Source organism: Pleurodeles waltl, chromosome 7 (genome assembly GCF_031143425.1).
Source record: "Pleurodeles waltl isolate 20211129_DDA chromosome 7, aPleWal1.hap1.20221129, whole genome shotgun sequence".
NCBI lineage: Eukaryota > Metazoa > Chordata > Amphibia > Caudata > Salamandridae > Pleurodeles > Pleurodeles waltl.
In genome coordinates, this window is record NC_090446.1 from 1160790182 (window position 1) to 1160810695 (window position 20514).

At 46.7% G+C, this 20514-nt stretch overlaps 1 protein-coding gene across 12 annotated transcripts in view; it reads right to left on the reverse strand.

The window, feature by feature from the left end:
• The window catches only part of TNRC6C (trinucleotide repeat containing adaptor 6C), a 700889-nt gene that overhangs the window by 59663 nt on the left and 620712 nt on the right, over window positions 1-20514 (reverse strand). For all 12 annotated transcript variants that reach the window (XM_069200257.1, XM_069200259.1, XM_069200258.1 and 9 more), the window contains one exon: window positions 16-86. In XM_069200257.1, coding sequence (XP_069056358.1) covers window positions 16-86 — 71 coding nt within the window. The remainder of the gene's footprint in view (window positions 1-15; window positions 87-20514) is intronic.

A 20514-nucleotide genomic window follows, 5' to 3' on the forward strand; every position in this document is an offset into this window, starting at 1 on the left:
TAAAATAAAATTTACCTGGGGTGTGAGGTTGCGCAAGACAAGCCAGCTGCTGCTTCTTCCTGAAGTGTCCGTGCTCCAAGCAGAACCTACAGTAGTACCAAAAAGAAACAAGCATTTTAATAAAAAGTGAACACATTTCACTTTCATTTACAATTTGCATGACATTTGTAAGGCAACAGGGAACAATTTTACACTTATGAGGACAAAACTGTAGCTCAACAAGCACTGCTTAAAAAAATAAAAAATTATGACAATTATTCCAATTTCTGCCAAGCATTTTGTCTCTTCTACTAAAGTGTGGGTTTTCTACATCTAAGGATGGATTAATTCAAATCTACCAGCAAAATGTCAGGAAAATCCTTACAGCTCCCTTTATCAATTTCATCACCTTCATTCCCTCCTCTTCAAATCAAAAAACTGCTGAAGAAAAATCAAGGGCAAAAAAAAACAAAAAACAAAAAAAAAAACTATTTTTGCTGACCATGAAACAAATGATTATATATATATATATATATATATATATATACATATATATACACACACACATATATATATTCACAGAGAAATACAAAGAATACAAAGGTTAAAGGGATGTTATGCTTAGGTGAAAACGTTAGTTAAAACAACGTTGTAAACAAAACCACTGAAATTTACCAGTTATAGTTATCTCACGTAACAATAATCTATGCCCTAAAGTACCTACTTCGTGCCACCGCCATGCAGTGTTATCACTGATGTAATATGTGAGGCAATTAGCAGTGCATGGAGAGGGTACGATTTATAGTTATTTTAGGGCATGAGTGAAAGATATAGGTGGGCGCAGCCACTGCTTGCGGGCGCCCCCGCCACGCCCAACATTTAAAAACAAACAAAGAAAATGCTTGGTGGTGCCACACCAACATCAAAAACACAATTGAAAAGTCTTAGAGCATTGCCTAGAGCAGTGACTAATAAATGAGCAGGTCCTGATGCAAATTAACTCCTTTTTCTATATCTATATTTTCTGGTGTAACACTAAGTGCACTTTGGAAAAGGGTGGTGAGAGGACTTTGGAACGGGTGTCGGGGTCATGGAGCCAGCCATGTTTCCTTTTGTGGTGGTTTTCTCTTTTCTCTTTTCGAAAGAAAGAAAGAAAGAAAGAAAGAGAGAGAGAGAAAGAGTGTGTGTTCGTTCTTTTGTTGAATTAAAAAAAATATATATATATATAATATATATATATATATATATATGTATATGCGCCTTTGGCCCAGCGTCCTCTGGTCCCCTCCTCAGTACCCATATAAGTATTTTACTCTTTTTGCTAGACAGGGGACTGAGTCCCCAGGTTCTGAAGAATCATTTTTGCTGATGTTGTGGCAGCCAATCAGCTCTTATCCATAGATATGTCAGGTCTCTGGACCTTCTGCAGCGTGGAATATACATACATTTTAAACCTTAATTTCTCAAAAACTACTGAAAAGATTTACACCAATGACAAAGCATTATACATTATATTTCGGTTTTAAACTATAAACAGCACTGATAGAATCGTATGTAACTATAACTCACGACCCTGCCATACAGTGTCATCAATTATGTAATTTCAGATCTCATTAGGGATGTTATGAATAGAGTCATTGATGATATCATGAGTAATGTAATATGTGAGGGTATAAGCAGGGCATGGGGAGGACATTCATGACATGTATGACACATTTGATGACATCACTGCAACATATGAAATGACATCATTGAGCACTATGCATGGCGGCAGTTATATTAACTTTAGGGCACGAGTTATATATACTTGTGATAACTAACTCGGGTGGAGCCATGGCCTTCCGGCAGTGGCGTTCCCGAGGCCTTGTGTTTGGGCTTGGATTGGACAGGGGCAGGCATACTCACGTGCTGTCCTGCAGTGACTGGTCTGTCCTCCTCTGACTCTTGCTCGGAGTCGGACCCCCGAACAGAGACTGCAGTGTGCATAATCTCCTCTTCTTCCACGTCAAGGCGTTCGGTGCTTCTCGACGCCATTTCCAACCTTCGCGTTCTTCTGTCTCGTAGAGTCTTCGAGCAGAAGGAACTGCAGGCCTCACAAGCATCCTCTCGGTTGTCTGGAGATAGACACAGGTTACAGACAAGATGTTGGTCCGTATAAGGGAACTTGGCGTGGCACTGAGGGCAGAAACGAAACGGGGTCCGGTCCATGAGGCTTCAACAAGGCTTTTGGTCGGCCCGACCAGGCCCGAGTTGGGCGCGGGTGCCCCGAAGGGCAAGTAAAGGAGTTGGAATAGCCGGTACCGAAGTGTCGATGACAGATGCTACGCAATTGAAACAATACTGACGAATTAGAGAGTTTGTAGCACTTTTCCGACTCGAACTACCGGAGCGAAAAGAAACACGTCCGAACCAGATGGCGGAAAGAAAACAATCTAAGATGGAGTTGATGCCCATGTGCAATGGAGCCTAAGAGGAGGAGTCACTCGATCCCGCGACTCAAAAACACTTCTTCGAAGAAAAACAACTTGTAACACTCCGAGCCCAACACTAGATGGCAGGACCTATGCAGAGCATTTGTATCTGCAGCTACACATGCCATCGAACATATATATACATATACATACATACACACACACATATATATATATATGGAAAATGTCACTTACCCAGTGTACATCTGTTCGTGGCATGGGACGCTGCACATTCACATGCTGTGCATTATCCTGCCATCTATTGTTGGGCTCGGAGTGTTACAAGTTGTTTTTCTTCGAAGAAGTCTTTTCGAGTCATGAGACCGAGGGACTCCTCCCTTTCGGCTCCATTGCGCATGGGCGTCGACTCCATCTTAGATTGTTTTCCCCGCAGAGGGTGAGGTAGGAGTTGTGAGTATACTAGATGTGCCCTTGTAATGGAGTAGGTATGTATGTACATAATAACGTGTATTAAAATAATATTTATTTACAAATTTACAATTTTCATTCAACTAATAATGGCTACAGGCTCCTGGGGAGGGTGCATGTGAATCTGCAGCGTCCCATGCCACAAACAGATGTACACTGGGTAAGTGACATTTTCCGTTCCGTGGCATGTGTAGCTGCAGATACACATGCTGTGCATAGACTAATAAGCAGTAATCTCCCCAAAATGCGGTGGCTTAATCTGTAGGAGTTGAAGCTGTCTGAAATAATGTTCTTAATACGGCCTGTCCTACTGTGGCTTGCTGCATTGCTAACACATCTACACAGTAATGCTTAGTTAATGTATGAGGCGTAGACCAGGTGGCTGCCTTACAAATTTCCGTCATAGGTATATTCCCAAGAAAAGCCATTGCGGCGCCTTTTTTTCCTAGTGGAATGTGCTCTTGGTGTAATAGGTAGATCTCTTTTTGCTTTAATATAGCAAGTTTGAATACATTTTACTATCCATTTGGCAATGCCTTGTTTGGATATAGGATTACCTGCATGAGGTTTTTGGAAGGCTACAAACACGAAATTGTTTTGTTCTGTCAATGTAATACATTAGTGCTCTCTTTATGTCTAATGTATGTAAGGCTCTTTCGGCTACTGAGTCTGGTTGCGGAAAGAAGACTGGGAATTCCACAGTTTGGTTTAGGTGGAATGGTGATATGACCTTTGGTAGGAATTTGTACGGAGAACCACTTTATGTTTATGTATTTGTATAAAGGGTTCTTGAATAGTAAATGCTTGTATCTCACTTACTCTTCTAAGTGATGTGATAGCTATTAGGAAGGCTACTTTCCAAGTTAAGTATTGCATCTCACAAGAGTGCATGGGTTTGAATGGTGGTCCCATGAGTCGTGTTAATACAATATTAAGGTTCCACGAAGATACTGGTGGTGTCCTTGGGGGTATGATTCTTTTTAATCCCTCCATAAATGCTTTGATGACTGGGATTCTATAAAGCGATGTTGTATGTGTAATCTGCAGATAGGCAGATATTGCAGTGAGATGTATTTTAATGGAAGAGAATGCTAGATTAGACTTTTGTAAGTGTAAATAGTAGCTTACAACGTCCTTTGTGGAGACATGTAGTGGTTGAATCTGATTAGTGTGGCAGTAGTAAACAAATCTTTTCCATTTGTTTGCGTAACAATGTCTTGTCGTAGGTTTTCTAGCTTGTTTAATGACCTCCATACACTCTTGTGTAAGGTTTAAATGTCCGAATTCTAAGACTTCAGGAGCCAGATTGCTAGATTAAGCGATGCTGGATTCGGGTGTCTGATCTGTTGTTTGTGTTGTGTTAACAGATCTGGTATGTTTGGTAATTTGATGTGAGGTACTACTGATAAGCCCAACAGTGTTGTGTACCACGGTTGGCGAGCCCAGGTTGGTGCTATGAGTATTAGTTTGAGTTTGTTTTGACTTCGTTTGTTGACCAGATAAGGAATGAGTGGGAGAGGGGGAAAAGCGTAAGCAAATATCCCTGACCAACTGATCCATAGTGCATTGCCCTTGGACTGAGGGTGTGGATACCTGGATGCGAAGTTTTGGCATTTTGCGCTTTCTTTTGTTGCGAATAGGTCTATGTTTGGTGTTTCCCAGCGGAGGAAGTGATCCTGTAGGATCTGGGGATGGATTTCCCATTCGTGAGTTTGCTGGTGATCTCGAATGAGATTGTCGGCTAACTGGTTCTGAATGCCTGGGATGTATTGTGCTATCAGGCAAATGTGATTGTGAATTGCCCAATGCCAATTTTTTTGTGCTAAGAGACACAGTTGTGACGAGTGTGTCCCCCCTTGTTTGTTGAGAATACATTGTTGTCATGTTGTCGGTTTTGACAAGAATGTGTTTGTGGGATACCAGTGGTTGAAAGGCTTTTAATGCTAGAAACACTGCTAGCAGTTCCAAATGATTTAGGTGAAGTTGTTTATGTTGATTGTCCCATTGACCCTGTATGCTGTGCTTGTTGAGGTGTGCTCCCCACCCCAGCATGGAAGCATCTGTTGTGATCACAGCTTGAGGCACTGGGTCTTGGAATGGCCGCCCTTGGTTTAAATTTATAGGGTTCCACCATTGAAGCGAGAAGTGTGTTTGGCGGTCTATCAACACTAGATCTTGAAGTTGACCCTGTGCTTGTGTCCATTGTTTTGCTAGGCACTGTTGTAAGGGCTGCATGTGTAATGTTGCGTTTGGGACAAAGGCTATGCATGAAGACATCATGCCTAGAAGTTTCATTACAAACCTTACTGGGAAGTGTTGGTTTGATTGTATGCTTGATGTTATATTTTGGAACGCTTGGACCCTTTGTGGACTTGGAGTGGCAATTGCTTGTGTTGAGTGTTGCTCCCAAGTATTGTTGTATTTCGGATGGTTGCAGATGTGATTTCTGGTAATTTATAGAGAACCCGTGTGTGTGTAGAGTTTCTATAACGTATTGCGTGTGAAGAAGATACTGTTGTTGAGTGTTGGTTTTTATTAGCCAGTCGTCTAAGTATGGGAAAACGTGCATGTGCTGTCTCCTTATGTGAGCGACTATTACTGCTAGGCATTTTGTGAATACCCTTGGGGCTGTTGTTATCCCGAACGGTAACACATTGAATTGATAGTGTACGCCGTGTATTACAAACCTTAAGTATTTTCTGTGAGAAGGATGGATGGGTATGTGAAAGTACGCATCCTTGAGATCCAATGTTGACATGTAGTCCTCCTTTTTTAGTAAGGGAACCACATCTTGAAGTGTTACCATGTGGAAGTGGTCTGACTTTATGAAGAGATTCAGTGTTCTGAGATCTAAGATAGGCCTTAACGTTTTGTCCATCTTTGGAATTAGGAAATTTAGTGAGTAGATGCCTGTTCCTTTCTGATGGTTGGGTACTAGCTCTATTGCTTGTTTTTGTAATAGTGCTTGAACCTCTATTTGTAATAGGTCTAAGTGTTGTTTGGACAGATTGTGTGCCCTTGGGGGAAACTCTGGCGGGAAATTTGTGAATTCTATGCAATAACCATGTTGGATAATGGCTAGGACCCATGCGTCTGTGGTAATGTGTGTCCAGTTCTGATAGTATGTGGTAAGTCTCCCCCCCACTGGTGATAAGTGTTGGGGTTTTGTGACATTGGAGTCACTGTTTAGTTTGGCTTGTTTTAGGTGTCTGGAACTTTCCCCTTCCTCTTGGGAATTGTCCTCCTCTATATGAGCCACGAAACCCTCCCCTCTGGTATTGTGCCTGATAGGTGGGTCTGGTTTGAGAGGTGGAAGGCTCTGGTGTTTGCATTCGAAAACCCCCTCTGAATTGTGGCTTTCTAAATGTGCCTCTGTCTTGTGGGGAGTAGAGCGCGCCCATGGCTTTGGCTGTGTCCGTGTCTTTCTTTAACTTTTCAATTGCTGTGTCCACTTCTGGCTCAAACAATTGTTCTTGGTTAAAAGGCATGTTCAACACCGCTTGTTGGATTTCTGGCTTGAATCCAGAGCTTCTTGACCATGCATGCCTGTGAATAGTTACCTCAGTGTTGACCGTTCGTGCTGCCGTGTCTGCCGAGTCTAGTGCGGACCTTATTTGGTTGTTGGATATTGCCTGTCCTTCTTCCACAAACTGCTGGGCACGTTTCTGGTGTTCTTTGGGCAAGTGTTGTATAATGTGCGGCATCTCGTCCCAGTGTGCCCTATCGTAGCGAGCAAGTAGGGCTTGCGAATTAGCGATCCGCCATTGATTGGCTGCCTGTGCTGCCACTCGTTTGCCTGCTGCGTCAAACTTTCTACTCTCTTTGTCAGGCGGTGGAGCGTCTCCTGACAATTGAGAGTTTGCCCTCTTTCTTGCTGCTCCTACAACTACCGAGTCCGGTGTAAGTTGTTGTGTTATAAACACAGGATCCGTTGGGGGAGGCTTGTACTTCTTATCCACCCTCGGCGTGATAGCCCTTCCTTTAACTGGCTCCTGGAATACCTGTTTTGCATGTTTGAGCATATCCGGGAGCATTGGCAGACTCTGGTAGGAAGCGTGGGTGGATGCCAAGGTGTTGAACAGGAAATCATCCTCTATTGGCTCAGAATGCATTGCTACGTTGTGGAACGTGGCTGCCCTGGATAGTACCTGCGTATATGCAGTACTGTCCTCTGGAGGTGATGGCTTTGTTGGGTAACAATCCAGACTGTTATCTGATACTGGTGCATCATATAAGTCCCATGCATCAGGATCATCCTGTGTCATCCCTGTATGCGTAGGTGACTGCATTGGAGGTGTTCCCACCGGAGACAGCTGTGGTGAGTGTAGTGGGGAAGGTTGTGGAGAAAACCTTGGTGGTGTGGTTTTTTCTCTGGCCACCTTCGCCTTCGGCTGCATTTCTGTCTCCTGAAATGCCAGTTTTCTTTTGGTTTTAATTGGAGGAAGAGTTTGTATTTTTCCAGTCTCTTTCTGGATATGCAACCTCCTTTGCGTATGGTCTGGTTCATCCATACTTATTTCCTGCTCAAATCTGTGTTTTTCATGCATTTGGCTGGAAAGTCCTTGCTCTTCTGTGTAAGAGCTTCTTTACGGCTCCAAAGCCGCTTTTTTTGGCACTGATGTTTCCGATAAAGTCTTTTTCGGTGCTGACATTATTTTTCTCACCTTGGGTGAGTCGAACTCTTGGTGTCGAGATCGTTCGGTGCCGGAATCTCGACCGGAGTCGGAAGTCTTCGGCAAATCTCTGGCCTTTTTCGGTGCCGATGTCTGGTCACCTTCTTTTCGATGGTTTAAGCCATGGCCTGCTGGTGGTGGCGTCCCCTTGGCCTTAACGATCTTTGTGTGAGCTTTGGACAGGGCAGTTTTACTCACTGTTTTCTGCATCGTCATGGGTCGCTCACTTTCGGATTCGTCCGAGTCCGTCCCCTGGATGGAAATTCTTTCCTCCTCCTCGACGTCGAGTTGTTCTCTCGGTGTCGACGCCATTAGCAGTCTTCTTGCTCGTCGATCACGTAGGGTCTTTTTAGATCGAAACGCTCAACAAGCCTCACAAGTATCCTCCCTGTGTTCTGGTGATAAGCACGGATTATAGACCAGGTGTTGGTCTGTATAAGGATACTTCGAGTGGCACTTCGGACAGAAGCGGAAGGGGGTCCGGTCCATTAGTCTTCGACAATGGATGTGGTTGGGCCGACCAGGCCCCGCTGAAGAACGGAAGCCCCGAAGGGCCGCCGGAGCGCTTCTGCGATCGGTGCAGATACAATAACACTAAACCGGTACAGAACGAGAACAATACCGTTGAATTTTCGATATTTAGCTAACTTTCCCGATTTGAAATACGGAGCGAAGAGGAACACGTCCGAACCCGATGGCGGAAAGAAAACAATCTAAGATGGAGTTGACGCCCATGGGCAATGGAGCCGAAAGGGAGGAGTCCCTCGGTCTCGTGACTCGAAAAGACTTCTTCGAAGAAAAACAACTTGTAACACTCCGAGCCCAACACTAGATGGCAGGATAATGCACAGTATGTGTATCTGCAGCTACACACGCCATCGAACATATATATATTCACACACATACACACACACTTAAGAACCGAAGGTTACAGGGATGTTATAGTTAGGCTCACATTTTAAACATACAAAACCAAAGAAATTGACCTGTAGTGCATGGTGAGGTTGCGAGTTATAACTACTTGAGATAACTATAATAGACCCCAACTATAACATCCCTGTAACTTTTGTTTTTTTTCAGTGATACACAGACACATTTTATATTTTTGGGGAGACCTCTTTTTTAATTACCCCTACCCACCCCTAAACCCTTACCGTACTATGCCCTACCCATCCCTAAACCCTAAAATATCTTTACTACCCTATACTCCTACCCATTCCTAAACCCCTACACAACTATAAACATAAAAGCGCTACCGTACCCTGAACTTAAAACCTTAAATATGTGCAGATATATTTTTTCATTGAAAAAAACAAAGGTTACAGGGACGTTATAGTTAGGCTCATATTTTAAACATACAAAACCATAGACAATCACCAGTTATAGTTATCTCAGGTAACTATAACTCATGCCCCTATATGCAGTTTTGTCGTAATCTTTTTTTACTGGAAATATTACATTGATACTATCAATGATGTTATCAAATGTGTCATGAGTGCCATAATTTGTGAGGTAGTTAACAGTGCATGGCGAGGGCGTGAGTTAAAGTTACCTTAAGGCACATATTTTAGTTACCTGAGGTAACTAACTATAACAGGTGAATTTCTATGGTTTTGTATGTTTAAAATGTGAGCCTAACTATGTTTAAATAAAATGATTTTTCCTAGCTATAACCTCCCTGTAACCATCGTTTTTTTCAGTGAATTTTTTTACGTAAGGTAACTCATCAATTTCCTCACAAACTACCAACCTATCTCTCTTCTCCCCTTCCCAGGTCATAGAGAAGATAGTAAACATACAACTGTTTCGCTTCCTAGAAGACAACAACATACTCAACGTCTACCAGTCTAGATTCCGCAAAAACCACTGCACCGAGACCACCCTCATCACCTGTACAGACGACATCAGGACCAGACTGGACAAGGGCTATACCGTCGGCCTCATCCTCCTAGACCTCTCTGCAGCTTTCGACACCGTATGCCACCAAACCCTTCACACATGCCTCTTCAATAATTGAATTCGCCACACAGCCCAGGACATCATCCGCCCCAAGGCCTCACCATAATTTCATACGCTGACGACACCCATCTCATCATCTCCCTCACGAGGAACCATCTACTGCAAAGAATAACCTACATACAGGACTCCTCGCCATCGCCAACTGGATGACAGCAAGCCATCTCAAATTGAACTCATAAAAAACCTAGATCATCTTCGGTCCCAACAAGACAGCATGGAAAGACTCTTGTTGGCCCACCACCCTTGGACCACCCCCAACACCCACCACCCACCACGCACGCAATCTCTGCATCATAATGGACTCACCTCTCTCCATGACCCAGCAAATCAACGCCATATCATCCTCCTGCTTCAACACCCTTTGCATGCTACGCAAGACTTTCAAATGGATTCCTTTAGAAACAAGAAGAACGGTCACCCACGCCCTCATAAGCAGCAGACTGGACTACGTACGGCAACGCCCTCTACCCAGAGACCACAGCCAAGCTTCAGAGAAAACTCCAGCGCATCCAGAATGCAGCCGCACGTCTCATCCTCAACCTCCCTCGCCACTAACACATCTCCACCCACCTCAGATCCCTACACTGGCTGCCCATCAATAAAAGGATAATTTTCAAAATCCTTGCCCATGCTCACAAAGCCCTCCACGACACCAGACCAGCCTACCTCAACGAACGAATCAACTTCCACAAACCAACTTGACAGCTCCGCTGACCTCGCTACGGTCCCCAGGATCCAAAGCACCACCTCCGGCGGCAGATCCTTCACCCACCTCGCCGCCAAAACCTGGAACTCCCTATCCACCAACCTACGCAAGACCCAGGAACTCCTAACCTTCGGAAAGCATCTCAAAACATGGCTTTTCAAGCAGTAACCCCCCCAACCTCCAGCGCCTTGAGACCCTACCGGGTGACTAGGGTGCTTAAGAAATTTGTTGGTTTGTTTGATCACTAAACAATAATCCAACCACCACTGCTGTTGGCCGCATGGCCTGGCCTGCGACCAACCCCTATAACTACATAACAGTGTGCACAAAATGTGGCCATGTGCAATGGGGGTTGGCTGCAAAGGCCAACCCCTGTAAAAAACCAACCCAGCATGGTCACCCTTCCCAGGCCGATTCTGGCCCCACGGACACCATCCCACCGGGGCGCAGCATAATTAATTTTGTAGGGAGGGGGGTTTGGAGAATGGGGCTGCGTGGCCCCTCTCCCTCTGTGCCCAGCCAAATTGTTGGGTTTCTTTTAGGGGGTAGTGGGGGGTGTGGCCCCCTCTCCAGGGCTGATCTCAGAACTCGGGCACCCATCCCCTGGGGCCTGGCCATGTATGTGAACTGGGTGCCCCCTGGGCGACCCAGTAACAATGTTGGGGACCATGGGGAGTGGGTGCTGAAGGCCCCCACAGTCCCAGCTGGCTTCCCGCCTCCTTCGGGAGCCAGCATTGCTGTCAGAGAGGGAGCTGCTAAAGCTGTTTGACAGCTCTCCCTCAGTGTGAGCAGAGTGTTTGTTGTGGCTTAGCAGCAGCTGCAAAAGCTGCAGCCAAGCCACAGCTAACAGCTATACTGGGGGTGGGGGGGTCCCCATCACCCAAACCTTTGGGGATGGGAGCCCATCCCTATCCCTATTGGGCTAAATCCTCCCAAACAAGATGGAGAATTTTCCAAGGAGAGGGTCACTTCAGCTCCGGTCACCTTATGGCTGAACCTGGCTGAGGAGGAAACTCCTCCTTGTTTTTCTCATTAGCTCCCCGGACTTGCTGCCAAAAGTGGGGCTGTACCCGGGGGGGGGGCGGGCATCTTGACTAGCTGGAGTGCCTTGAGGCATCGTAACATGAAGCTGGAGCCTTTGTGGCTCACTGCTAGGTGTTACAGTTCCTGCAGGGGGAGGTGTGAAGCATCTCCACCCAGTGCAGGTTTTGTTTCTGGCCTCAGAGAGCACACAGGCTCTCACCCCAGGGGGTCAGAAACTAGTCTCTCAGTGGCAGGCTAGCCACAGACCAGTCAGCCCTGCACTGAAGGATTGGGTAAAATACAGAGGGCATCTCTAAGATGCCCTCTATGTGCATTTTTGTATTAAATCCAACACTGGCATCAGTGTGGGTTTATATTCTGAGAAGTTTGATACCACACTTCCCAGTATTCATTGTAGGCATTATGGAACTGTGGAGTTAGTTTTGACAAACTCCCAGACCATTTACTTAATATGGCTACACTGTACTTATAAGAACTTGTACTTGTAAGAATGGACTTGGACACTATAGGGGCATATTGCTCATGCTATACCCTCACCTGTGGTATAGTGCACCCTGCCATAGAGCATTAAGGTCTGTTAGAGGGGTGACTTATCTATGCCACAGGCAGTGTTCTGTGGGCATGGCACACTGAGAGGGATGCCATGTCGACTTTGCCTTTTTCTCCCCACCAACACACACAATCTGCAATGGTAGTGTGCATGTGCTGTATATGTATTAAGTTGCAAAATACATTAAAAATGTTGAAAAAGAAAAACATTATATATGGCAACATTCTTTAACTTGTTTTGGTCTAAAATCATGCCAATGAGCCAAACATGCACTGGAGTGAAATCAACTCATTAATCATCATCTTCAAACTGAAAAATACACTATAGAATGTAGCCGTTAACATAGGCTGTAAACAGTGTAGAATACTGACACAGCACTTTATGAAACAGAACATTGAATACCATCCAGGGTCAATTAGTTCCTTTACAAAAAGTAAAGCAGTAAAAGGATCAGAAGCAATTACGTTTTTTTTTTTTTTTTTTTTACTTTGCCTTGGTCCATGGGGAGGCTATGGGAAGTTTATGGATTCATTAAGAATAACTATGATATACAAGTTACTTACCATTGGCAATGCCTTATCTGGTAGAGACTATATCTAGCTGCAGATTCCTTACCATTGAATTTTCCCCAGACTTTAGACTGGATCTGGAAAGATTTATTGTGAGTAGTACCCATGCGTGCCGGTAGGCAGCGTCGATCGTCTCCGTAGTCGTCGGCTGTGTCACTCGGGCCACATCTGATGTTGTGTCCCCTATATAGTCACAACACAGGTGCACTGATAGCAGTTTCTTTTTATGACTTTCCACGCCAGAAGTGTAGAGCCATTATGAACTATTGGTGTGTAAAAACTATAGCTCTGAAAGGGGAGTCCCTCCCCCTAGAAATCAGTTGGCAGAACAGGGAGGATGTGGGGGGAGGGGTCGGTAAGGAATCTGCAGCTAGATATAGGGCCTAATTTACATTTCGGCAGACAGGTTACTCTGCCACAATGGTGACGGATATCCCGTCCATCTAAATATAAATCAAACAGAAAATAACTGGAGTCATATTTCACCTGACCATTGTGACAGAGTAACCTGTCCGCTGAAATCTAAATCAGGCGTATAGTCTCTACCAGATGAGGCGTTACCGAAGGTAAGTAACCTGTCCATTTGACAGAGCCTTCTAGCTGTAGATTCCTTACCTTTGATTAGATACCCCAAGCAATACCATCCCCAGAGGTGGGTCTGCACACCAAGTTCAGACTAGAAAGTCTTGCAGGACTGAACGGGCAAAGTGCCCATCTCTACAGACCTGACTGTCCAGGCAGTACATTTTGGTAAACGCGTGCAGAGGCCCACGTTGCAACCTGACAGATATCAAGGACCGGAACTCTGCATGCTAACACAGTGGTCTCAGTTTTAGCTCGGGTACAATGAGCGTGCAAATCTGCAGGAGGTTGCTTTTTGACCAGTTCGAAGCAGATCTTAATGCAAAGTATGACCCATCTGGGGATGGTCCACTTCTGCACTGCCCAACCTTTCTTCACAACCACATAGCCTACAAAGAGTTGATCATCCACCCAGAACTCTTTGGTACAATTAAGGTAGAATGCAAATGCTCTTTTTGGGTCCAGGTGGTGGAGTCTCTCCTCTGTCTTAGAAGGATGCAGGGGTACATAAAATGAAAGGGCAGGACTACTTTTGGCAGAAAAGAGGCCCTAGTACGAACCACCACTTTGTCAGGACAAATAGAAAGGTAGGGCGTCTTAGGTGAGAATGCCTGCAGCTCACTCATCCAGCGGGCAGACGTGATCGCCACAAGGGAGGCAGTTTTCAGCGTGAGAAACCTGAGAGAACAATTGTGGAGAGGTTCGCAAGGAGCGTACATCAGAAAGGTCTAAGCTAAATTCAGATCCCATTGGAGCATAATGAATGGGGATGGAGGAAAAAGATGTGTAAGACCTTTGAGGAACTTATGTACAATAGGAGATTTAAAAAACGAAGGTTGGTCAGGCAACCTCAAAAAAGCAGAAATAATTGACAAATATCCCTTAAGAGTGCCCAGAGCAGAGCCCGGCTGGCCAAGGGAAAGATAAACAAAAGGACCTCAGAGAGGGACAGAGAAGAGGGTTGTAAGGAAATGGCTCCCTTTTGCAGTTATCCCCCACTTTTTGCCTGATACTGATGCTGACTTGACTGAGAAGTGTGCTGGGACCCTGCTAACCAGGCCCCAGCACCAGTGTTCTTTGACCTAAAATGTACCACTGTTTCCACAATTGGCACACCCCTGGCACACAAATAAGTCCCTTGTAAAAGGTACCAGTGGTACCAAGGGCCCTGTGACCATGGAAGGTCCCTAAGGGCTGCAGCTTTTGTTGTGCCACCCTAAGGGACCCCTCACCTAACACATGCACACTGCCATTGTAGATTGTGTGTGTTGGTGGGGAGAAAAAGACAAAGTCGACATGGCATCCCCCTCAGGATGCCATGCCCACAAAATACTGCCTGTGGCATAGGTAAGTCACCCCTGTAGCAGGCCTTACGGCCCTAAGGCAGGGTGCACTATACCACAGGTCAGGGCATAGCTGCATGAGCAATATGCCCCTACAGTGTCTAAGTCTATTTTTAGACATTGTAAGTACAGTGTGGCCATATTCAGTATATGGTGTGGGAGTTTTTCAAAGACAAACTCAACAGCTCCATAATGGCTACACTGAATACTGGGAAGTTTGGTATCAATCTTCTCAGAATAATAAACCCACACTGATGCCAGTGTTGGATTTTTTTTTTTAAATGCACGCAGAGGGCATCTTAGAGATGCCCCCTGTATTTTACCCAATTGTTCAGTGCAGGACTGACTGGTCTGTGCCAGCCTGCTGAGAGACAAGTTTCTGACCCCATGTGGTGAGGGCCTTTGTGCCCTCTGAGGCCAGAAACAAAGCCTGCTCTGGGTGGAGGTGCTTCACACCTCCCTCCTGCAGGAACTGTAACACCTAGCAGTGAGCCTCAAAGGCTCAGGCTTCGTGTTACAATGCCCCAGGGCACTCCAGCTAGTGGAGATGCCCGCCCTCTGGACACAGCCCCCACTTTTGGCAGCAAGTCCAGGGGAGATAATGAGAAAAACAAGGAGTCGTCACCCACCAGTCAGGACAGCCCCTAAGGTGCCCTGAGCTGAGGTGACCCCTGCCTTTAGAAATCCTCCATCTTGGTTTTGGAGTATTCCCACAATAGGATTAGGGATGTGCCCCCCCTCCCCACAGGGAGGAGGCACAGAGAGGGTGTAGCCACCCTCAAGGACAGTAGCCATTGGCTACTGCCCTCCCAGACCTAAACACCCCCCCCTAAATTCAGTATTTAGGGGCACCCCAGATCCCAGGAAATCAGATTCCTGCAACCTGAAGAAAGAAGGACTGTTGACCTACAAGCCTGCAGAGAAGGAGGAAGATGACAACTGATTTGCCCTCAGCCCTACTGGCCTGTCTCCAACTTCGAAAACCTGCTCCAGCGACGCATCCCACAGGTACCAGCGACCTCTAAAGCCTCAGAGGACTGCCCTGGACTACAGGACCAAGAAACTCCCGAACAGTGGCCCTGTTCAAAACCAGCTACTTCTTCACAACAAAGAGGCAACTTTCAAAGACTGCACGTTTCCCGCTGGAAGCGTGAGACTTCACACTCTGCACCCGACGACTCCGGCTCGAGATCCAGAGAACAAACACCACAGGGAGGACTCCCCCGGCGACTGCAAGCCCGTGAGTAACCAGAGACGACCCCCCTGAACCCCCACAGCAACGCCTGCAGAGAGAATCCAGAGGCTCCCCCTGACCGCGACTGCCTGTAACAAGGGACCCGAAGCCTGGAACCAGCACTGCACCCGCAGCCCCCAGGACCTGAAGGAACCGAACTTCGGTGCAGGAGTGACCCCCAGGCGACCCTCTGCCTAGCCCAGGTGGTGGCTGTCCCAAAGAGTCCCCCCCATGCCTGCCTGCACCGCTAAAGCGACCCCCTGGTCCCTCCATTGTTTCCTACCTGAAACAGATGCCTGCTTTGCTCACTGCACCCGGCCGCCCCTGTGCCGCTGAGGGTGTACTTTGTGTGCCTTCTCGAGTCCCCCCCAGTGCTCTACAGAACCCCCCTGGTCTGCCCCCCGAGGACGCAGGTACTTACCTACTGGCAGAGTGGAACTGGAGCACCCCTGTTCCCCAACGGCGCCTATGTGTTTTGGGTCTGCGCCCACACCTGGGGACCCACGTTTCTTGATGCAACAGCCAATCCTTGAGAGCTTGGTGGTTTAAGCCTCTACCTCCCATGGCGCGGTCCCTTCCGATCCCTGGACAGGGAATCCTAAAGGTTGGACTCACTTGGGAAGATGTTTTCTTCCACCATCCTTGGATTGCAGTACGTGAACACCACTTGCCTTTTGGGCTGTCATTCCCACACACTGCGGGACACGGTTGCGCAAGTACTGCCACAGGTCCTGGACAAGGCCTGGGCTGTACTCTGTGAGGCTGTTGCTGATGGGAGAGGTGCGGCACAGTTCACAATTTGTTGCGGACTTGACACAACAGACTCTATAGGTAGAGCGGTTTCTTCGACAATGGCCTTGACGCACCACGCCTGGCTGAGGACGTCAGACTTTTCTGGGGATGTCCAGCCTTCTTTGATGGACATGCCCTTTGAATGGCACCTGTGTCTTCAGAGTCAAGGCGGACTCCGTGCTCGAGTCAAGGATTGTTTGGCTACAGCTAGGTCCTCGGGCCTCGTGGTGGACCCTTGTCCCCCATCCCCACCCCTTCCTTTTCTGCCTTTCGGGGCTACAGAAGAGGTCTCCAACCACACCCATTCCCAGCCAGCCACCTTGCGTGCATGCTGCCCAGGCTCTGCATGGCCGAGGCTGTCTCTCCCATCTCCAGACTACGGCGGACCTCCTGCATTCGCTGAGGTTCACTATAAACATGCTGAAGTAGAACCTGACTCCCTCTCAGATGCTCACTTTCATTGGAGTTGTTCTGGGCATAGTGCAGTTTTGGCCCAATCCTCCCAAGTGGAGAGTCCCGGATATTCAGGCTATGATACCAATGTTTGAGCATCTACCCTGGATTTCGGTGAGAATGACTCTGAAGCTGCTGGGCCGCATGGCCTCCTGCATGCAGAAGGCGATAGAAGGCACATACGGGCTCTGGAGTCAGAACTGAAGTGCCAGTGGGCGAAGCATCAGGGGAATTTCTCTGATAAGGTCCAGATCTCAAAGGGAACTTCAAAAGATCTGCAGTGGTGGTTAAGGAACCGTGACTGGGTCAGAGGCAGATCCCTCTCCCTTCCTCAACCAGGTCTGACAGTAGTGACACATGCTTCACTCCTGGGATTGCGTGGCCATCTGGTAGAGGTTGAGATCAGAGGTATCTGCTCTCCGGAGGAAACAGGATTCCACATCAACCTGTTGGAGCTCCATGCGATCCGGAATGCTTCGAAAGCCTTTCTTCTTCTATCAAGGGAAAGATGATGCAAGTGTTCACAGACCATTCCACTGCCATGTGGTACTGTAACAAGCAGGGTGGGTGGGGTCGTGGGCCCTTTGTCAAGAAACTGCGCCTCTGGACATGGCTGGAACAGCAGGGCATATCCCTGGTGGTTCAAGATCTGGTGGGCTCTCTGATCGCCAGAACAGACTAACTCAGCCGAAATGTGTGGTGGATTACAAATGTCATCTCCATCTGGATGTGGCGCAAGGTCTCTTTCAGCAGTGGGGAAAGCTTTGGTTATATCTGTTCGCCTCCGTCGAGAACGCGTTAAGTCAGCAGTTTTGAACATTGGAGTTTACAAGGTGGCAATTGCTCAGTGATGCTTGCTTTTCATCTCGAAAGGAGCTTAGGCCTCCTGTATGCCTTTCCGCCAATACCACTCCTGCCCTGAGTGCTAAAGAAGATCATGACTGACCAGGCCCAAGTAATCTTTGGGACTCCAGAAGGGCATGGAGAATCTGGTATCCCAAGCTGCTGAGCATGACCATCGATCCTCAGATTATACTGCCCCATTCCGGAGGATTTTGTGTTGCAGCAGCAGGGGGGGAAGGGTGTGCACCCGAACATGTCCACTCTCTGCCTCCTTGCATTGAGATTGAGCGGCAGCAGTTGACAGCCTTTAACCTTCCTCCTGAAGCCTAACGTCATCTTGGCAGCCAGGCGTCCCCCCACCAAAATGGTATACAACTGTTGTTGGAAGAAATTTGTGGCATGGTGCTCAGACAAGTCCGTAGACCCTTGTAGGAAGTTGGCTCTGTATACTATTTCAAAGTAAGAAATAGTGTGCACAGAGTCCAAGGGGTCCCCTTAGAGGTAAGATAGTGGCAAAAGTAGATAATTCTAATGCTCTATTTTGTGGTAGTGTGGTCGACCAGTAGGCTTATCAGAGGGTAGTGTTAAGCATTTGTTGTACACACACAGGCAATAAATGAGGAACACACACTCAAAGACTTACTCCAGGCCAATAGGTTTTTATATTGAAAAATATATTTTCTTAGTTTATTTTAAAAAACACAGGTTGAAGATTTGCAGTTAATACTTTACATGTAAGGTACTTCACTTAGATACTTTAGGAACTTTGAATGAAAGTAATATCACATACAGTCTTTGTAAAAATGGCAAGCTATTTTCAAAGTGGATACAGTGCAAAAATCAACAGTTCCTGGGGGAGGTAAGTAAAGGTTAGTTTTGGAGGTATGTAAAACACTTACAAGTCTCAAGTTTGCGGCATAGGCAGCCCACCGTTGGGGGTTCAAGGCAGCCCCACAGTTACCACACCAGCAGCTCAGGGCCGGTCAGGTGCAGAGGTCTGGACCAGCGCCTGTGCTGGGTTTGGATCAGGTAGCCAGTAGGAGGTCAGAGAGAGCATCACTGAACAGGAGCAGGTGTCTGAGGCAGAAGCTTCCAGTTGGAGCACCTCTGTCAAGAGGTTAGTCTTGAAGGCCAATGAGGAAGTCGAAGGTCCAGGACCTCTGCGGCACTCCTCATCACCATAGCATAAAAAGCTCCTGTCTCCATAGCCACAGCCGGGGGAGAAAGCATGCCAGTATCTGGAGAAATATCCAGTATGCTGGCCTCACCCAAGTCTTAATGCCAGGCCATTTCTTTATGGGGTTGGTATTCTAAAGGGTACATTAAACCTGCCAATTTATCCCTGAAATCTAGCCCATAGGAAAAGGGTTCAGATTCCAAATGAGGAGTCAAAGCTTCCGCCAGGTTCCGTGTTGGCGCTGGCAATTACAATGAGTATGGTGCTGCCCGTGGGTCTAGATGGCGCCAGGAGTGTCAGCGAAGGTTGGACTGGCATGACTGCCAGTCCAGATCCAGGACTGGATCACTGGCAGCCCCTCGGCGCCAAAGCCACCAGCCCAAAAATAAGGTGCATGGACTCATAAAGCTCTAGGAGTTGGGCAGGGGTTGCTCCACATTCTGGAAACGTGGGGTGGTGCAGAGTCGGCCCAGGTTCTGCATAATGAGGCCTAGGGAGAGTGTAGACGCTCCCTTGTCTTGTCAGCCAAGAAACAGTCCAATATAGCTTTGATTACTTGAATTCTTGTAGTTTTTCTTGTGCCTCAACTTACCCGATCGCCCTGAACACTTGGAGTGGGATGACTTCGGACTCCGCGACCAATCTCGGGACCTTTTCTTTCCACTGGTATTAAACTTGTGCGGGCACCATCAGCTTCAGGGACTACTCCCTCAAAGCCATCAGATGCATGGTGCAGCATTCGGAGACAAATCTGGCTTGTCGTCTCACTCCAGACACCAAAGAGACACGAGGTACCGATCCGTCAAGGGCATCGCTCCATGACAGGACCCGCAGGGCTTGAATCCTGTCTTTCTAGAATACAGCCTCGATGAACAAGGAGTGAAACTCAAAGAAAGCAAAAAGTAAAAAAAAATGTTTTTCTTTTTTTAAAAAAGTTAGCCAACTCTTGACTGAGTGGTAGCTCTCTTCATATAAAGAATTTGCTGGAGCAGAAAGAAAAGAACTGACGTCAGCGCGCCTGGGGTAGGGGGTACCTTCCTAGAACCCACGAAATAATATCGGAAGGGAAGATGCCGACGACTGACACCAGATTGATGCAACCTACTGGTATGCAAGGGTACTGTTCACGAAAATCTTCTGGATCCAGTCTGATGCCTGGGGAGAAACCAAAGGCAAGGAATCGGCAGCTAGAAGTCTATCAGATATGTATAAACAGGAGGATAAGGTAAGTGGAAAACAAACCCTGCCACAGTGGTGAGGAGTAAAAAGTATACAATGGAAGAAACAAGCTACTTATCTGTAACTACAGTTTTTCTGTGATGGTATCTCAGAGTCACCAGTTTGAATCATTCTCTATCATCAAGGTGGGAGTCGCTTGGTCACTTTAAAACAGCAGTGCAACGCTAAACAGATCCGGAAAAGGCTTCAAGAAATGTCAATTTAAAAGGACAATCACCTCATTGGTTAAAAACAAAACAAACAAAAAACTGAATTTCAGCCAATGAGGTAAAAGCACAGTGGATATTAATCCCACAGAGGCTATTAAAACTCAGATTTTGTAGCATGCATCAAAGGATCTTATATATTAGGGGAGCTTCCACCTTAAAGAAAGGTTAGCAGCATATGAATCAATGAATGAAAGTAACTCTG